Here is a 14369-nt window from a genome sequence, read left to right as displayed (position 1 = left end):
TGCTAAGAACCGGGTGCATACATGAAAATGATAATGCAACTACTCTAGAGTTTTAGGAAATGGGGACTTTCAACAATCCACACTCTTCTTTAAGGCTTTATTGTTATACAATGAATTCAGAGGGCATACTAATGTGAAATAACAATGATGACAGTGATAATACTTAAGAGTCATGTAAGAATTTTCTGATATATTTTTTTCTTCCTCCTTGGTTGAACTAGATGCAGGAAACTGACCACTGATTTTACCAAACATGCTGATCTTAAAGAAACCAGAAATTGTTAGCAACGATGATTAAACTGTTTACCCTCAAATAACATATACTTTGTTTTGTTCAGGCTTCAGGTTATTAAGGTCCAAGCCATGAGATCTACATGGTATAAAATAGAAATATTTACTTTTGTACTTCAAAAATAATATTAATTTGAATGTAAATACAGATTTTTTTCCTCATTATCTAGCTATATCTTTTTCCTCCCGGACAAAATTCTTAGGAGTTAGTTTAGCCATCTACAAATACAGTATCCTTTTAGATTAAAAACAAAATACAAACAACAGATTTACAAACAAAAAGAACAAGTTCCTGTTTGGAATCAAAATGAATATGAGTTTTAGAAGTATAATTGTTCTTCAGAAATAAAAAAGAATCACAGCACTAACGATAATGCTTAATTTCTGATTACCTGACTGTGAAGATAGTGTTTTTACCACCTTAGTTCAATACGCCCATTGCAAATGAGTGCCCAATAAATATTGTGTTATTTCTCTTATTCTGAGTAGGAAAAGCAACAGATTTAGAGTCTGGAGTCCTAGAATCTGGTACTGGCTTTCTGTAACTGTGGACAAGCAGAACAAACTGCAGACAAACTGTGGATAATTTCTCTGGGCCTTAACTTCCTCAACTAGAATTGAGGGGATAGCTAGATAATCTCTTAGCACTGTTGGGTTCTTAAATGAAATTATCTCCTAATTACCAGTTTTAGAAATAGTCATGCTATAATTTTAATCCTAGGCCACTTCTTCTTTCTTTATGAAGATTGGCTCAGAGAATATAATTAAAGTTAATAAGAAAAATTCAAAATAGGCTATTGTTACTGGTTTAAAATTATTCAAGTCATTGCTCTCCTTCAATAGGGTGAAATATACTAAAAGATTTAAGTGCTGAATTAAATTTATTAATGTGTTTTTAGGAAGGGCATGTACATACAGAGATTTCTTCCTCTTTCTGCTCCCATCACTTCGCCATTTTTCACTCTACCTTCCTTTTATTCTGATTTTTTTCTCTATATATTTGTACCTTGAAACTTGAAACAGAAGGGGAAAAAAAGCCTATTTGGGTTTTAGACACAATGAGGAGAAAAAAAAAATACCTTTCCAGGTAATCCAAATGCAAAGAGTCCAAGGTCTTCATAAGATGTCACAGCTGTTAAAAGAAATTATAATTTTTACTTTTACACAAAACTATTTGAGTGCCAGGTCTTAAAGGGAAATTATTCCACTACTACAAACTAAGTATCGTTCTCATGACCAGGCCAACCAGGACTAGACACAGCAAGAGAAAAGAAAATTCTCCATAACACTCACCAATAAAGCCAACAGCAAGAAAGATTTTACTTAATTGGGTATTATATAAAAATCTTTGATAATTTTCTGCAACAAATCTTTAACTTTCACCCCAAATTATAACCCAGAGTGCTTATGATTTTCAGATGTCTTTGTAGAACATAAGTCTTTATTTTTATGCAGTAGTAATGGTTTTCATTCTTTTTAAATAACCAAGGATTCTTTTTAATATGGTTCTCTAATATATCTCATATTCTGAAAGATTTTGTCTCTCAACTGCATATATTAATAATTATTTTCTGTTTTATTAAACAAAGATTTCTGATGACTATAAGGTAACCAGTGTCAACAAACAGAATTAACGTATTAGCAACCATCTACCAATCTGACATCTCTCTGTATCTATTTTTAAGTTAACCTGTGAGGGCTAATCATGGATACATTTGTGATTTCTCTTAGGCAGTCTGAACTACTAAAGTAGTGCAAACACTTCTTTTATTAGTTTTGCAAATGCCTAGTCATTTAGGTCGTTAAGTTAGGAACAATTGCCTTATGGTCAGACTAAATTTAAAGCAAAAGTGATCACTTTCTTGGGAAACTTGAAGACATGTTCCATGAAGACACAGCCCTCTTAGAATTGTTTTCAATTCTAAGGCTGTCTAACAACCACACAGATTGCACCGATTTAAATACAACAATTACTCAAGATCAACCCCACCCCTCGTTAAACAGTACTTGCATACCACGTTATTCAAATGTAAATTTTCATTGGCAATGGTTTCTAAAACCTGGATATGTAATTCAGAGACAATCATTTTTCCAGGCTAAGTAGGATGATGATAATGTTCATGATAGAAGCAATACTTTCATCCCACAATTAGTAGGGCATGTATTTTTTTCATCATAAAAGAGTATTAAATTACATTTCATCTCACCTGTTCAAGAAATATAATCACAAAAAAGATGAAAATTAAATGGCTCATAAAAGAACTAAATTGTGTCCTTAGCCCATTTAGCTTCATGTTCTAACCAGCAATACCACTGGTAAAAAAAACAACAGTAGTAAAAACATCTGTATAATCCTGTGGTTTGAAAAGTGCTTACCCTTATAGTGCTTACAGTAATAAGCTTATAGGTATAGATTTTAGATATATTTTAGAACATAAAATTAAAAAGCAGAGTTACAAAACTAAGAACTGAAATTTTTTCCTTCTATGTTAAATACCTAAATTTTTCTTTTTTTCAAATACACATACTCTAAAGTGAATGACATCTCAAAAATTAATAATTTTAATAAGTAAATCTTTACTAGTTTATTTTAATACTCCTAAACAGAATTAAGTGATAATGTTATACAGGGGCACAATTTCTTATATCATCATTCCAAAGTCTTGGTAGTGTGTGTATACACATATGTACAAACACACTGAGAATGTGATTTTGTTATATATTATGTTACATGAAGCAAGTCTCCAGGTCTATGATCTGTCATTATGAGGCATGAGTTTAAAGAAATATCACTGTTTGTTTTCATTTTAAGCAACCCTCTTTTATATTATGGTTAAATGTTTCTATTCTTCAGGAAAAAAACAAAACAAAAACTTCCCTTCTAAGAATTTAAAGCAAAGACACTTTTTCTTCAGCCTTACATATGAGAATATACCAAATACCTGCGTTTAAAAATGATCAATTTTGCCTTAGTTTCTCAGTCAGTGAACAAATTAAAAAGACAATAACCTACTGCCGTCAAGTCATTTCTGAATCACAGCCACTCTACAGGACAGAATAGAACTGCCCCATAGCATTTCAAAGGCTGTAAATCTTTACGGAAGCAGATTGCCACATCGAAAATTTCTCCCATAGAGCAGATGCTGGGTTTGAACCACTGACCTTTCAGTTAGCAGTGGAGCACTTAACCACTGTACCAGCAGGGCGCCTTATCAAGATAATACTTAACAAAAAAGTTTAATTCTGGTTTGTTTCATTTTAAACAGCAGAAAACAAGTAAAAGTGAAAAGCAAATACCTTTACCATGAACAAAAATCATAACATAGAAAGATTCCAAAAAGAAATATTTCAATCATCTAAATTTAAATACATTAAACATTTATTCTTAATTTAAAAAAACAAAATATAACCTTTATTGTTCCAGAAAACATAACCAAACTAGCAGCTTAATTAAAGACAGTTTTGAATAAAAGACAATTCTAATTGCAATTTCTGACAATAGTAGCATACATCTTAGCAATGTCAAACTCACTCTCTGAGTCTATTATTTTCTAGTTTTGTAAAAATAGCTCTAAATAAGGCAAACTCTCAAACTGAGAGTGAAAAAGCTTTAGACTTTTCAATGCAGACTGAGTACAGAGCTCAACTCCTAGCTACATCTTTTAAGTCAGCGTGTCTGGCTAGTCATTCAGTTCTGTCACTGTCCTCATACTACCTTTATATTGCAAAAATTAGAAGCACTTTTCTATGTTTGAGACATCATGAATATAAATTTAAAGGCTTTGGCTTAACACTGAGCTTTACTCAAATAAAATGTGTTAAGTCAGTCAAATGCTTTATCTCCACATATTCACTCTTTAACAGTTTTCTGGATCATCCTGACACATAACTACAAAAATCACCACTGAAATACATTTAAAGTTCTTTTCTGTCATTTGGGCAATTTCTTAAAATACTAGCAATAGTGTAAATTGGTATTGACTTTTTGGAATGCAATTTGAACAATCAGCCTTTAAACCTTTGACCTGGGGAACTTGTATCTTAGGAAGTAAGTCTAAAATCAGAAAAATCATTATATGCAAAGATACTCATCATGACATTATTTACATTGAGAAAACAGAACTAACCTAAGTGCTCAACAATGAGAAAGTAGTTAAGTAAATTATGGTAGGTACACTTGATAGAATAATATGTAGCCATTAAAAACTATGTTCATAATAACATGGAAAACGGCAATATTATTTTACATAAAAATAGGATTCAAAGTTATATGGACAATATGATTCAAAAGCAAAACAAAACACAATAAAATGTAATGAATTATAGATAACAATTATTGTTTAGTCTTCTTTTTCTTTTCCTTCCCCCTTCTTTTTTGGGGAGAGGGGTGGTCTTTTTAAAATATTCCATAATGAATATAATGGTGGTAATGGAACTTCTCTTTTAAATATCATATTACTTGAACAATTCCATTCCCTCCACTATATAGCTTGTAGGTTTCATTTAAGCTGCAATTTTAATTTTCTCTGGTGTTAAGTAATTGAAGTATTGCTTGATCTAACAATAGAAGATATATTTCTGCCCTTTTATATGATTGTTTTAATGTTTTATTTATAAAGTAAGAGTTTTTTTAAGAGATACCAAAATAAGAAGTGATAAGTCACATTAATAGCATATTCTCACAGAACAGGAACAACATTAATTATGAAACTTACAAAATTAATTTCATTCTTTTACAGGAATTCATACAAGCAGTATCTGGCATAACCCTCCTTAAATAAGTAACTGAAAGCAACCGTTAGCAATCTTTTCTAGGAAACTGTATGTTGATATTAAAGAAAATCAGTGCTATGGTTTGAGGGAGCAGAAAGGTTGTAAATCTTAATCAAGTAAATTGGGGGAAATTCCTTCTTTAATGTACCATCAAGGCACATTTTAGTGCTATTTTGGCTAGACCAAGAGTTTGGTCTCCACAGGAATCATTTGGAAAGCTGCTTTCCATGAAGTAGTGGAATATTTCCAGCTAGTTACTCCAGCGTTCTGTCTGCTTTGCATTTTTTCCTCAATGAAATAGGACAATTAATAAACTCTGGGCACAGTACAAAGCCCAAGCTTCAGCAGCAGCAATATTATCTTTGGATCTGGACAGGGGGACGTAAGTTATTCAAATACAGTTCAACTCTCAGAAAGTTGACCATTTTGAATGTACCCTTATTATTTTAAATTCTTTTCCTTCTTGTGTTTTCCATCATTTTCCTCTCACTTTTTTCTCCCAAATAGGTCCATGAAGGTCATTCTTTAAGAGTGTTAACTATGCAATTTTATTGCTACTGCTGATCTTTCTTGATATGTATTTAGACATCAGTTTACCAACCAAATGTGGCATAGTTTTAGGGCATCTGATACAATAAAAGAAAACAGAGGAGTATTTTCCTTTCAAGAGGCACAGAGGTTATGATACTAAACGCACAGAGAAGGATCCCAATACAATAGTTGGTTCTGCAGTGAACAATTATTCATAGAGTCAAATGCTACTCAACTGGTAGACTCAACCTGTAGAGAAAACATGAAAAACTTAAATATGATGACAAAACAGAAAGCAAATATTGTCAACCTTGACAATGCAAAGGTACAGAAGACAGGCTATGGGAAATAGAAGGGGAGAGGATAGGTGAAAGAAAGCATTTATGTTGTTGCTGGATGTTGTTAAATTGATTTTGACCCCACTTGACATAGCAGAACTGCCTCATAGGGTTTTCTTGGCTGTAATCTTTACGGGAGCAGATCACCGGTTCTTTCTCCTTCAAAGCTGCTGGGTGGGTTTGGACTACCAACTTTTTGGTTACCATCCGAGCACTTAACCTTGCACCACCCGGGCTCCTTGGAAGAAAGAATAGGAGCACTAATATCATCTAAAATAGCAGGGAGTCAAAAGATACAGTCTAAAGTTGGTGTTAGTGAAGAATATTGAATAGATCATGGGCTGCCAGAAGAATGAACAAATCTGTCTTGGAAGAAGTACAGCCAGAATGCTACTTAGAAGCAAGGATGGAGAGACTTGTCTCACGTACTTTGGACATGTTATCAGGAGCGACTAGTCCCTGGAGAAAGACATCATGTTTGGTAAAGTAGAGGGTCATCGAAAAAGAGGAAGACCTTCAACAAGATGGACTGACACAGTGGCTGCAACAGTGGGCTCAAACATAGCAATGATTGTGAGGATAGCGCAGGACTGAGAGACATTTTGTTCTGTTGTACATGGGGTTGCTATGAGTTAGAAGTGACTCAACGGCACCTAACAACAACAACAAAGTTGGTGGAACAAAAAAATAAAGACTTAAATTATTTAGAGTTACAAAATAATCAATGAAAGAACTATTTTATATGAAATAATGAAAATTAAAAGTGACAAGTGAAGGCACCAGTGTACCTCAGCTAAATACTCACCTTTTATAATGAAGTGTCAACAGATAATCTCTTAAATCAATAAACAACTGTATAAGAATATTATTTAAACTTAGGAAGGTAACCACCAAAAGGGGTGGGGGAAGTGCTTTAAATGTTGATAAATCTGGGAAATGGAACTAGAAGTGGGAAAGAATGGGTTGGGAACTGCTCTAAGTCTCTCTGCATTCTTGTGTATATAGACACGCAGTGCACACATCTGTGTGTGACAATATGCATATGGATATATTACTTTTGTGTGGGTGTGGCCCTATGCATGTATTACTTTTGATAAAAACAAAAGGGAAGGTTAATGTTAAAATATGTTTCAACCTTATCAGACTTATATACATCCTTCCCTGGAACTCAGTAACAAAAAAATTCAGCTTCTGCTACAGGGCCTGCTTACCCTAACATCAAGGCAAATACTGAGAAGGAATTATTACACGAGTAGGGCATATACACAATCTAGCCCAGGGTTTCTCAACCTTGATGCTATTGACATTTGGCCTGGATAGTTCTTTGTTGTGGGGGGCTGTCCTGTACATTGTAGGCTGTTTGACCGCATTACTGGCCTCTGTATATTAGATTCCAGAAATACCTCACGACTGTCCCCCCCTGCCCTGCCCATGTGACAACCAAAAATGTCTCCAGACATTGCCAAATGCTACTGGGGTAGAAAAATCAGCCCCGGCTTTGAACCATTCATTAGCAAAAAGGATGAAACAAAAACAGTAATCTTCTAAAATCTATAAGATACTGCAAAACCTCAACAACAAAAAGACAAACAACCCAATTAAAAAATGGGCAAAGTATATGAACAGGCACTTTGCCAAAGAAGACATTCAGGTGGCTAACAGACACATGAGGAAATGCTCACAATCATTAGCCATTAGAGAAATGCAAATCAAAACTACAATGAGATACCATCTCACCCCAATGAGGCTAGCATTAATCCAAAAAATACAAAGTAATAAATGTTGGAGAGGTTGTGGAGAGACTGGAACACTTATACACTGTTGGTGGGAATGTAAAATGGCACAACTACTTTGGAAATTGATTTGGCGCTTCCTTAAAAAACTAGAAATAGAAGTACCATATGATCCAGCAATCCCGCTCCTTGGAATATATCCTAGAGAAATGAGCCGTCACATGGATAGATATATGCACACCCATGTTCACTGCAGCTCTGTTCACGATAGCAAAAAGATGGAAACAACATAGGTGCCCATCAACGGACGAATGGATAAACAAATTATGGTATATTCACACAAGGGAATATTATGCAATGATAAAGAACAATGAAGAATCTGTGAAACATCTTACAACATGAAGGAATCTGGAAGGCATTATGCTGAGTGAAATTTAGTCAGTCACAAAAGGACAAATAGTGTATAAGATCACTATTATAAGAACTCAAGAAAAGGTTTAAACACAGAAGAAAACATTCTTTGATGGTTACGAGGGTAGGGAGGGAGGGAGAGGGGTATTCACTAACTAGATAGTAGACAAGAATTATCTTAGGTGAAGGGAAGGACAACACACTACCAACACACACTAGCACAACTGGACTAAACCAAAGCTAAGAGGTTTCCTGAATACAACCAAACACTTCGAGGGACAGAGTAGCATGGGCAGGGGCCTGGGGACCATAATTTCAGGGGACATCTAGGTCAACTGGCATAACAAAGTTTATTAAGAAAATGTTCTCCATCCTACTTTGGTGAGTGGCGTCTGCGGTCTTAAAAGCTAGCGAGCAGCCATCTAAGATGCATCAGTTGGTCCCAATCCACCTGGAGTAAAGAAGAGTGAAGAACACCAAAGACACAAGGAAAGTATTAGCGCAAGAGACAGAAAGGGCCACATAAACCAGAGACTTCATCAACCTGAGACCAGAAGAACTAGATGGTGCCAGCTACCACCAATGACTGCCCTGACAGGGAACACAACAGAGAGTACCTGCTGGAGCAGGAGAAAAGTGGGAGCAGAAGTCAAATTCTAGTGAAAAGACCAGACTTAATGGTCTGACTGAGACTGGAGGAACCCCAGAAAGCATGGCCCCTGGAATCTCTGTCAACCCCAAACTAAAACCATTCCCGAGGCCAACTCTTCAGACAAAGATTAGACTGGACTATGGGACATAAAATGATACTCGTGAAGACTATGCTTCTTAGCTCAAGTAGATACATGAGACTAAATGGGGAGCTCCTGTTCAGAGGTGAGATAAGAAGGCAGACAGGGTCAGGAGCTGGCTGAATGGACACGGGAAGCAGGGGTGGAAAGGAGTAGTGTGCTGTCACAGTACAGGGAGAGTAATTAGGGTCACATAACAATGTATGTATAAATTTTTGTATGAGAGACTAACTGTAATCGTAAACTTTCATTTAAAGTACAACACTAAAATGAAATTAAAAAAAGACAGAAAAAAAAAACACCACACTAACCCACTGAAGATGGATTCACATAATTGGCCCACTTAATTGTGGGTCTAATGAACTATGCTCAGTAATCAAAAGGAGAAAAAGAGGTAAAAATGAAATATAAATAATTTGGACAGCTGACTGCTATTCCAAACAATAAGCAAAATGAGATTTGAGATTAGAATTATGAATCTATTGTCTTTCAGTCCATTTCAGTTGCTGTGTGCCTCTCACAGTAAAAGCATCTTGTAGTGCTGAATGGGATTCACCATGGGATTCATCATGACCCCTAAAGCAATCCACATTCTTCATATGGTGCCAGACCAATGCTGGACAAAAACAAAAAATTGAGAATGGATGGTACATCAGTGTCCAACACAGCATATAGATATTAAACTCTATTTTATAAGCTATATAACCAGTTTTCAAAGGGAATTTTGACTAGACGTAATTTTTGCCTTGCAAGCTGATTCTGGAACTGAGAAGATGTAATTCCTCTGCAACTCTAATCCATCCATTTATTCACCACACATGTATATAACCTGTATTAAATATTCTCTGTGTCAAGCATATGACAGATGCTGAGAAAACAATTGTTTAGTGGTTTGAATATACACTAAATTTTCCAGGAATGCAATTACCATGTTGCTTGTTCCTACTCCTGTGAAGTCCTAGGAAATACTACAACTGTTTTGTTTTCAACTTTGCCAAAAACCGTCTGGTATTTAGGAAAATCTCATCACCCACAGTATTTACTTTGTTTCTCCTTTATTTTAATGTTGTGGCATTATATTATGTATAGGTGGTGTATCAGCTTCCTGTGAGTGCTCTAACAAATTATCACACACTTGGTGGCTTAAAACAATAGAAAATTCTTCTCTCACAGTTCTGGAGGTCAGATGTTCAGAATTAGTTTCACTGGGCCAAAATCAAGGTGTTTGGGAGGGTTGTGCTCTTACTGGAAACTCCAGGGGAGAATTCATTCCTTACCTCTTCCAGCTTCTGGTGGCTGCTGGCATTTCTTGGCTTGTGGCCACATCATTCTAATTTCTACCTCCATGGTCACATTGGCTTCTCCTCTTTTGTCCATGATCTCTCTCCATGACACATGTGATTGCATTCAGAGCCCACCCAAATAATCCAGGATAATCTCCCCATTTAAAGATCCTTAATTTAATCATATCTGCAAAGTTCTTTTTTTGCCATATAAGGTAACATTCACAGGTTCCAGGGATTTGGACATAGATATTTGGGGAGGGGGAGGAGCATTTCATTTCAGGATAGGAAAGGAAGAATTTAGAAAATATTTGTTATAAAAAGAGGGTATTGGGATTAATAGAGTTGAGAATCACTGCATCATAGAATTTAAGTAAAAGAACAAAATGGGGAACACAAAGGAAAGATTTTATTCCTTATTCCCTTATCATTGCTAGAAACTAAAAATCCTCATTAAAGAATTGTAATCTGGCTTTAGGAAGAGGAAGATGGGGACTAGGTTCTCTTTCTCAGTGGGCTCTAAAAAAGACCAAGATTATCTTTGGACCCAGCAGATCCCCATTATCTACTCTTTCAGTGGCTTCTCATTGCCTCAGCAAAAACTCTAAGTTCCTTAGGATCTGACACTAGTCTACCTCTCCAGTTTCATTTTCTCCTTTGTACCTTATGCACTAATAATAGTAAATTATTTTTGGTACCTTGAGTACAATATGTTGTATATGCCTCTGTGCATCTGCACACGTTGGAACATTCTCTCTTGCCTTGCTTGCTAAACAAAATCATTTTCAGTTCAGTCCCCCAGGAATATTTATTGACCCGCACCCCCAACTCAGACAGGACAACCCACTCCCTCCTCTGAGCTATCACTGTACTTTGTACATGTTTAAAATGTTATACTTATCACACTACATTATAAATTACTTGTTTATGTATTTGTCTCCCAGGGAAGGAATTTATTCTTATTTATCAATGGATAAGAGTACTGAACGAATGAATGAACCTTCATTCTGGATTTCAGTTCTAGGAGTTGTCTAACTAGATATACTACTAAGTCTGCTTGTCCAAAACTGAACTCTTTTTTATTTCTAACCAACTCCTCCTACTGTGTTGCTATCTCCATTAATAACCCAGTGGACCAAGCTAGAAATCTATGAGATATCCCAGGCATCTCTTTCCACACTGAGAAGAAACTCCCCACATTCTGTCAGTCACCAGGTCTTCTCAATTCTTACTCCCCCAGTTTCTTAACCTATTTCTTTCTTTTATTTCCCTGTTACTGTCTTGGTTCAATCCCTCACTATTTTATTCTTAAACTTTTGTTTAAGAATCAGGTACTGTTTGTGCAAATTAGAGCCAGATATACAAATTAGAAGGGCACCTCCTGCCAGTAGAGGAATAAGAAAAGGGTTTCCATCCTGAACACAATCCTGAGGGCAAGCATGACCTGGAGAGCTGACTGTGCCTTTGTGAAAAGTACTCCAATCTAGAGGTCGCTCTTAGATCTGCTGCAGTTGTCTCGGGAGTTCCTTTTGCTTCTTCCCTGTGCTAGATTCCCTGTTTCTTTGTTATTTCCTGTCATGGATTGAACTGTATGCCCCCAAAATATGTGTCAACTTGGCTAGGCCATGGTTCCCAGTATTGTCTGGTTTTCCTCCATTTTGTGATCTGATGTAATTTTCCTATGTGTTGTAAATCCTTCTCTCTGCCTGTGGTCAGTGAGGCAAGATTAAGTTATATTAAAGAGGATTAGGGTGGGATGCAATACCCTTACTCAGAGAGAGAGAGAGAGGGACCTCAGTACTACCAAGAAAGAAGAGCCTGGAGTATACCACATCCTTCGGACCCAGGGTCCCTGCACTGAGAACCTCCTAGACATAGAGGAAGACTGATGCCAAGACACATGGAGATCTCCAAGGGATGCCAGGCCCACAGATGTTTAAAGGAGACAAGGACCTTCCCCCAGAGTTGACAGACGGAGAAAGCCTTCCCTTAGAGCTGATGCCCTGAACTCAGTATTCTAGCCTCCTAAACTGTGAGAGAATAAATTTCTGTTTTTTTAAGCCATCCACTTGTGGTATTTCTGCTATAGCAGCACTGGGTAACTGAGACAGAAATTTGGTACCGAGAGTGTGGTGCTACCGTTCATGAGTGCCAGGGGGATGGGGCCAGACCTGCTGTCCAAAGCTGAGGGGGCAGGCTGCCATGCCCAAGGGGCAGAAGAACAGGGCCTGCCAGGGATAAGGGGGTAGGGTCGCCACTCAGGTGGACTAGGAGAATGGGGCCACCCAAAGCCAAGGAAGCAGAGTTGCAGTCCCAGTGGGCCCAGAAGGCGTAGCTGAAGGCTGGGGCCTAGGGGACTCCAACCAGAATAAAGAGCATGGCCAACACCCAGAGTCTGGGGGGCAGGGCCACTATCTAGATGGTTTCAGACAACAGAGGATTATTTTCAAGCCTTGAGAGCTAATGTAAATTGTTCTACTAGGTTTTTGACTTGCTTGGTGCCCGTTATTCCTTCTTTCCTTCCAATTTCTCCCATTTGTAATGGAAATGTCTACCTTGTGCCTGTTCCACCACATAACTTGTATTCTAGATTTCACAGGTTCACAGATGAACAGGAATTTTGTCCTAGGATGGAATCTGGACTTGAAGTGGATTTAACACTTCTGGGATGATATGATGGGGTGAATGTATTTTACATGAGGCAAGGACCTCCCCTAACTTTGGTAAAGGGTATCCTCCATTGCTCACTAAGAAAGGATGCATGGGAAATAATTTTTTGAGACTCTGCATGTATGAAAACGTCATTATTCCACCTCCACACATAAGTGATAGTTTGCCTGGGCATAGAATTCTATATTAAAATCATTTTCCACAAGAATTTTGAAAATTGACTTGTAGTCTTCTAATTTACAGTATAGCTTCTGAGAAATCCTATGCCATTATGATTCTCGATTCTTTGTATGAGACTTTCTTTTGTTTTGTTTCTCCTCTCTGAAAGTTTTTTGAACATTTTCTTTATAACTTGGTTTCTGATTTTTCACAATGATGTGCTTTAATGTGAGCTCTTTGACAACTACTGGATACTGTCTCAGTCATCTGGTGCTGTTCCAACAGAAATACCACAAGTGGATGGATTTAGCGAAGAGAAGTTTATTCTCTCACAGTCCAGTAGACTACAAGTCCAAATTCAGGGTGTCAGCTCCAGGAAAAAGCTGTTTCTCTCTGTCATCTCTGGAGGAAGGTCCTTGTGATGCATCAGTCCTCCTTTGGTCTGGGAGCATCTCAGCGCAGGAACCTCAGGTCCAAAGGACACGCTCTGCTCCCGGCACTGCTTTCTTGGTGGTATGAGGTTCCCATGTGTCTCTGCTTGCTTCTCTATTTTATATCTCAAAAGAGACTGCATTAAGACACTATCTAATCTTGTCAACTTCATCAGGATAACCTCATCACAGTGATAGAATTTACAACACATAAGGAGATCACGTATAATCTCATCATAGTGACAGAGTTTACAACACATAAGGAAATCACATAACACAAAATCATACAATCCTGGGAACCATGACCTAGCCAAGTTGCTACACACATTTTTTGGGGGACACAATTCAATCCATGACAGATACTAAGTAAGTACTTAGTACTGGATACTAAGAAGACTCTTTCCATCTGGAAACTAACTACCTTCAGTTACAGAAACTTTGTATTATTTTGCTGCTAATTTCTTTTACCATCTCTTTCATCTCTTCTCTTTGTGGAATTCCTGTGTTGGACCTGCTGGACTAATCTCTAATTTTCTCTTCTATTTCCAAGCTCTTTGTCTTTTTTTTTCCTCTCTCTTTCTAGGAAATTTCTTTACCTCTTTCAAGTCAACTACTAAATTAGTTTTAATTTTATTTTCAATTTCTAGTACTCTTGTGTTCCCTGAATGTACCCATTTTATGACTTGCTCTTGTTTCAGTATGTAATATCTTCTTTTAGCTCTGAGACTATTAAATACAGATTTTTTTTTAAAAACGTTTTCATCTGGTCCCGGCATTATTTGTTTCCTTTTTTCCTCTGAGTTCATTTCTTTCTTTTCTTATTTGTTTGTTTATGGTTGTTTTAGTATGTACCTTTCATGTTAAAGGTTTTCCTCAAATGTCTGGTGATATCTGGTTATCCATTTATATTAAGTTGAGGCACTAAAAGGCTAAGCAGAAGTTTTTTTTTTTTTTTTTT

The 14369-nt window shown here is 36.7% G+C and overlaps 1 protein-coding gene across 3 annotated transcripts in view; it reads right to left on the bottom strand.

The window, feature by feature from the left end:
* The window catches only part of SLC38A6 (solute carrier family 38 member 6), a 65423-nt gene that overhangs the window by 41062 nt on the left and 9992 nt on the right, over window positions 1-14369 (bottom strand). For all 3 annotated transcript variants that reach the window (XM_004370925.2, XM_023726260.1, XM_023726259.1), the window contains exon 4: window positions 1371-1423. In XM_004370925.2, the coding sequence (XP_004370982.1) occupies window positions 1371-1423 (53 nt within the window). The remainder of the gene's footprint in view (window positions 1-1370; window positions 1424-14369) is intronic.

Source organism: Trichechus manatus, unplaced genomic scaffold (assembly GCF_000243295.1).
Source record: "Trichechus manatus latirostris isolate Lorelei unplaced genomic scaffold, TriManLat1.0 scaffold00010, whole genome shotgun sequence".
Taxonomy (NCBI): Eukaryota; Metazoa; Chordata; class Mammalia; order Sirenia; family Trichechidae; genus Trichechus; species Trichechus manatus.
Note: the sequence above shows the minus strand (reverse complement) of the source record. Positions and strands in the feature narration are given on the sequence as shown.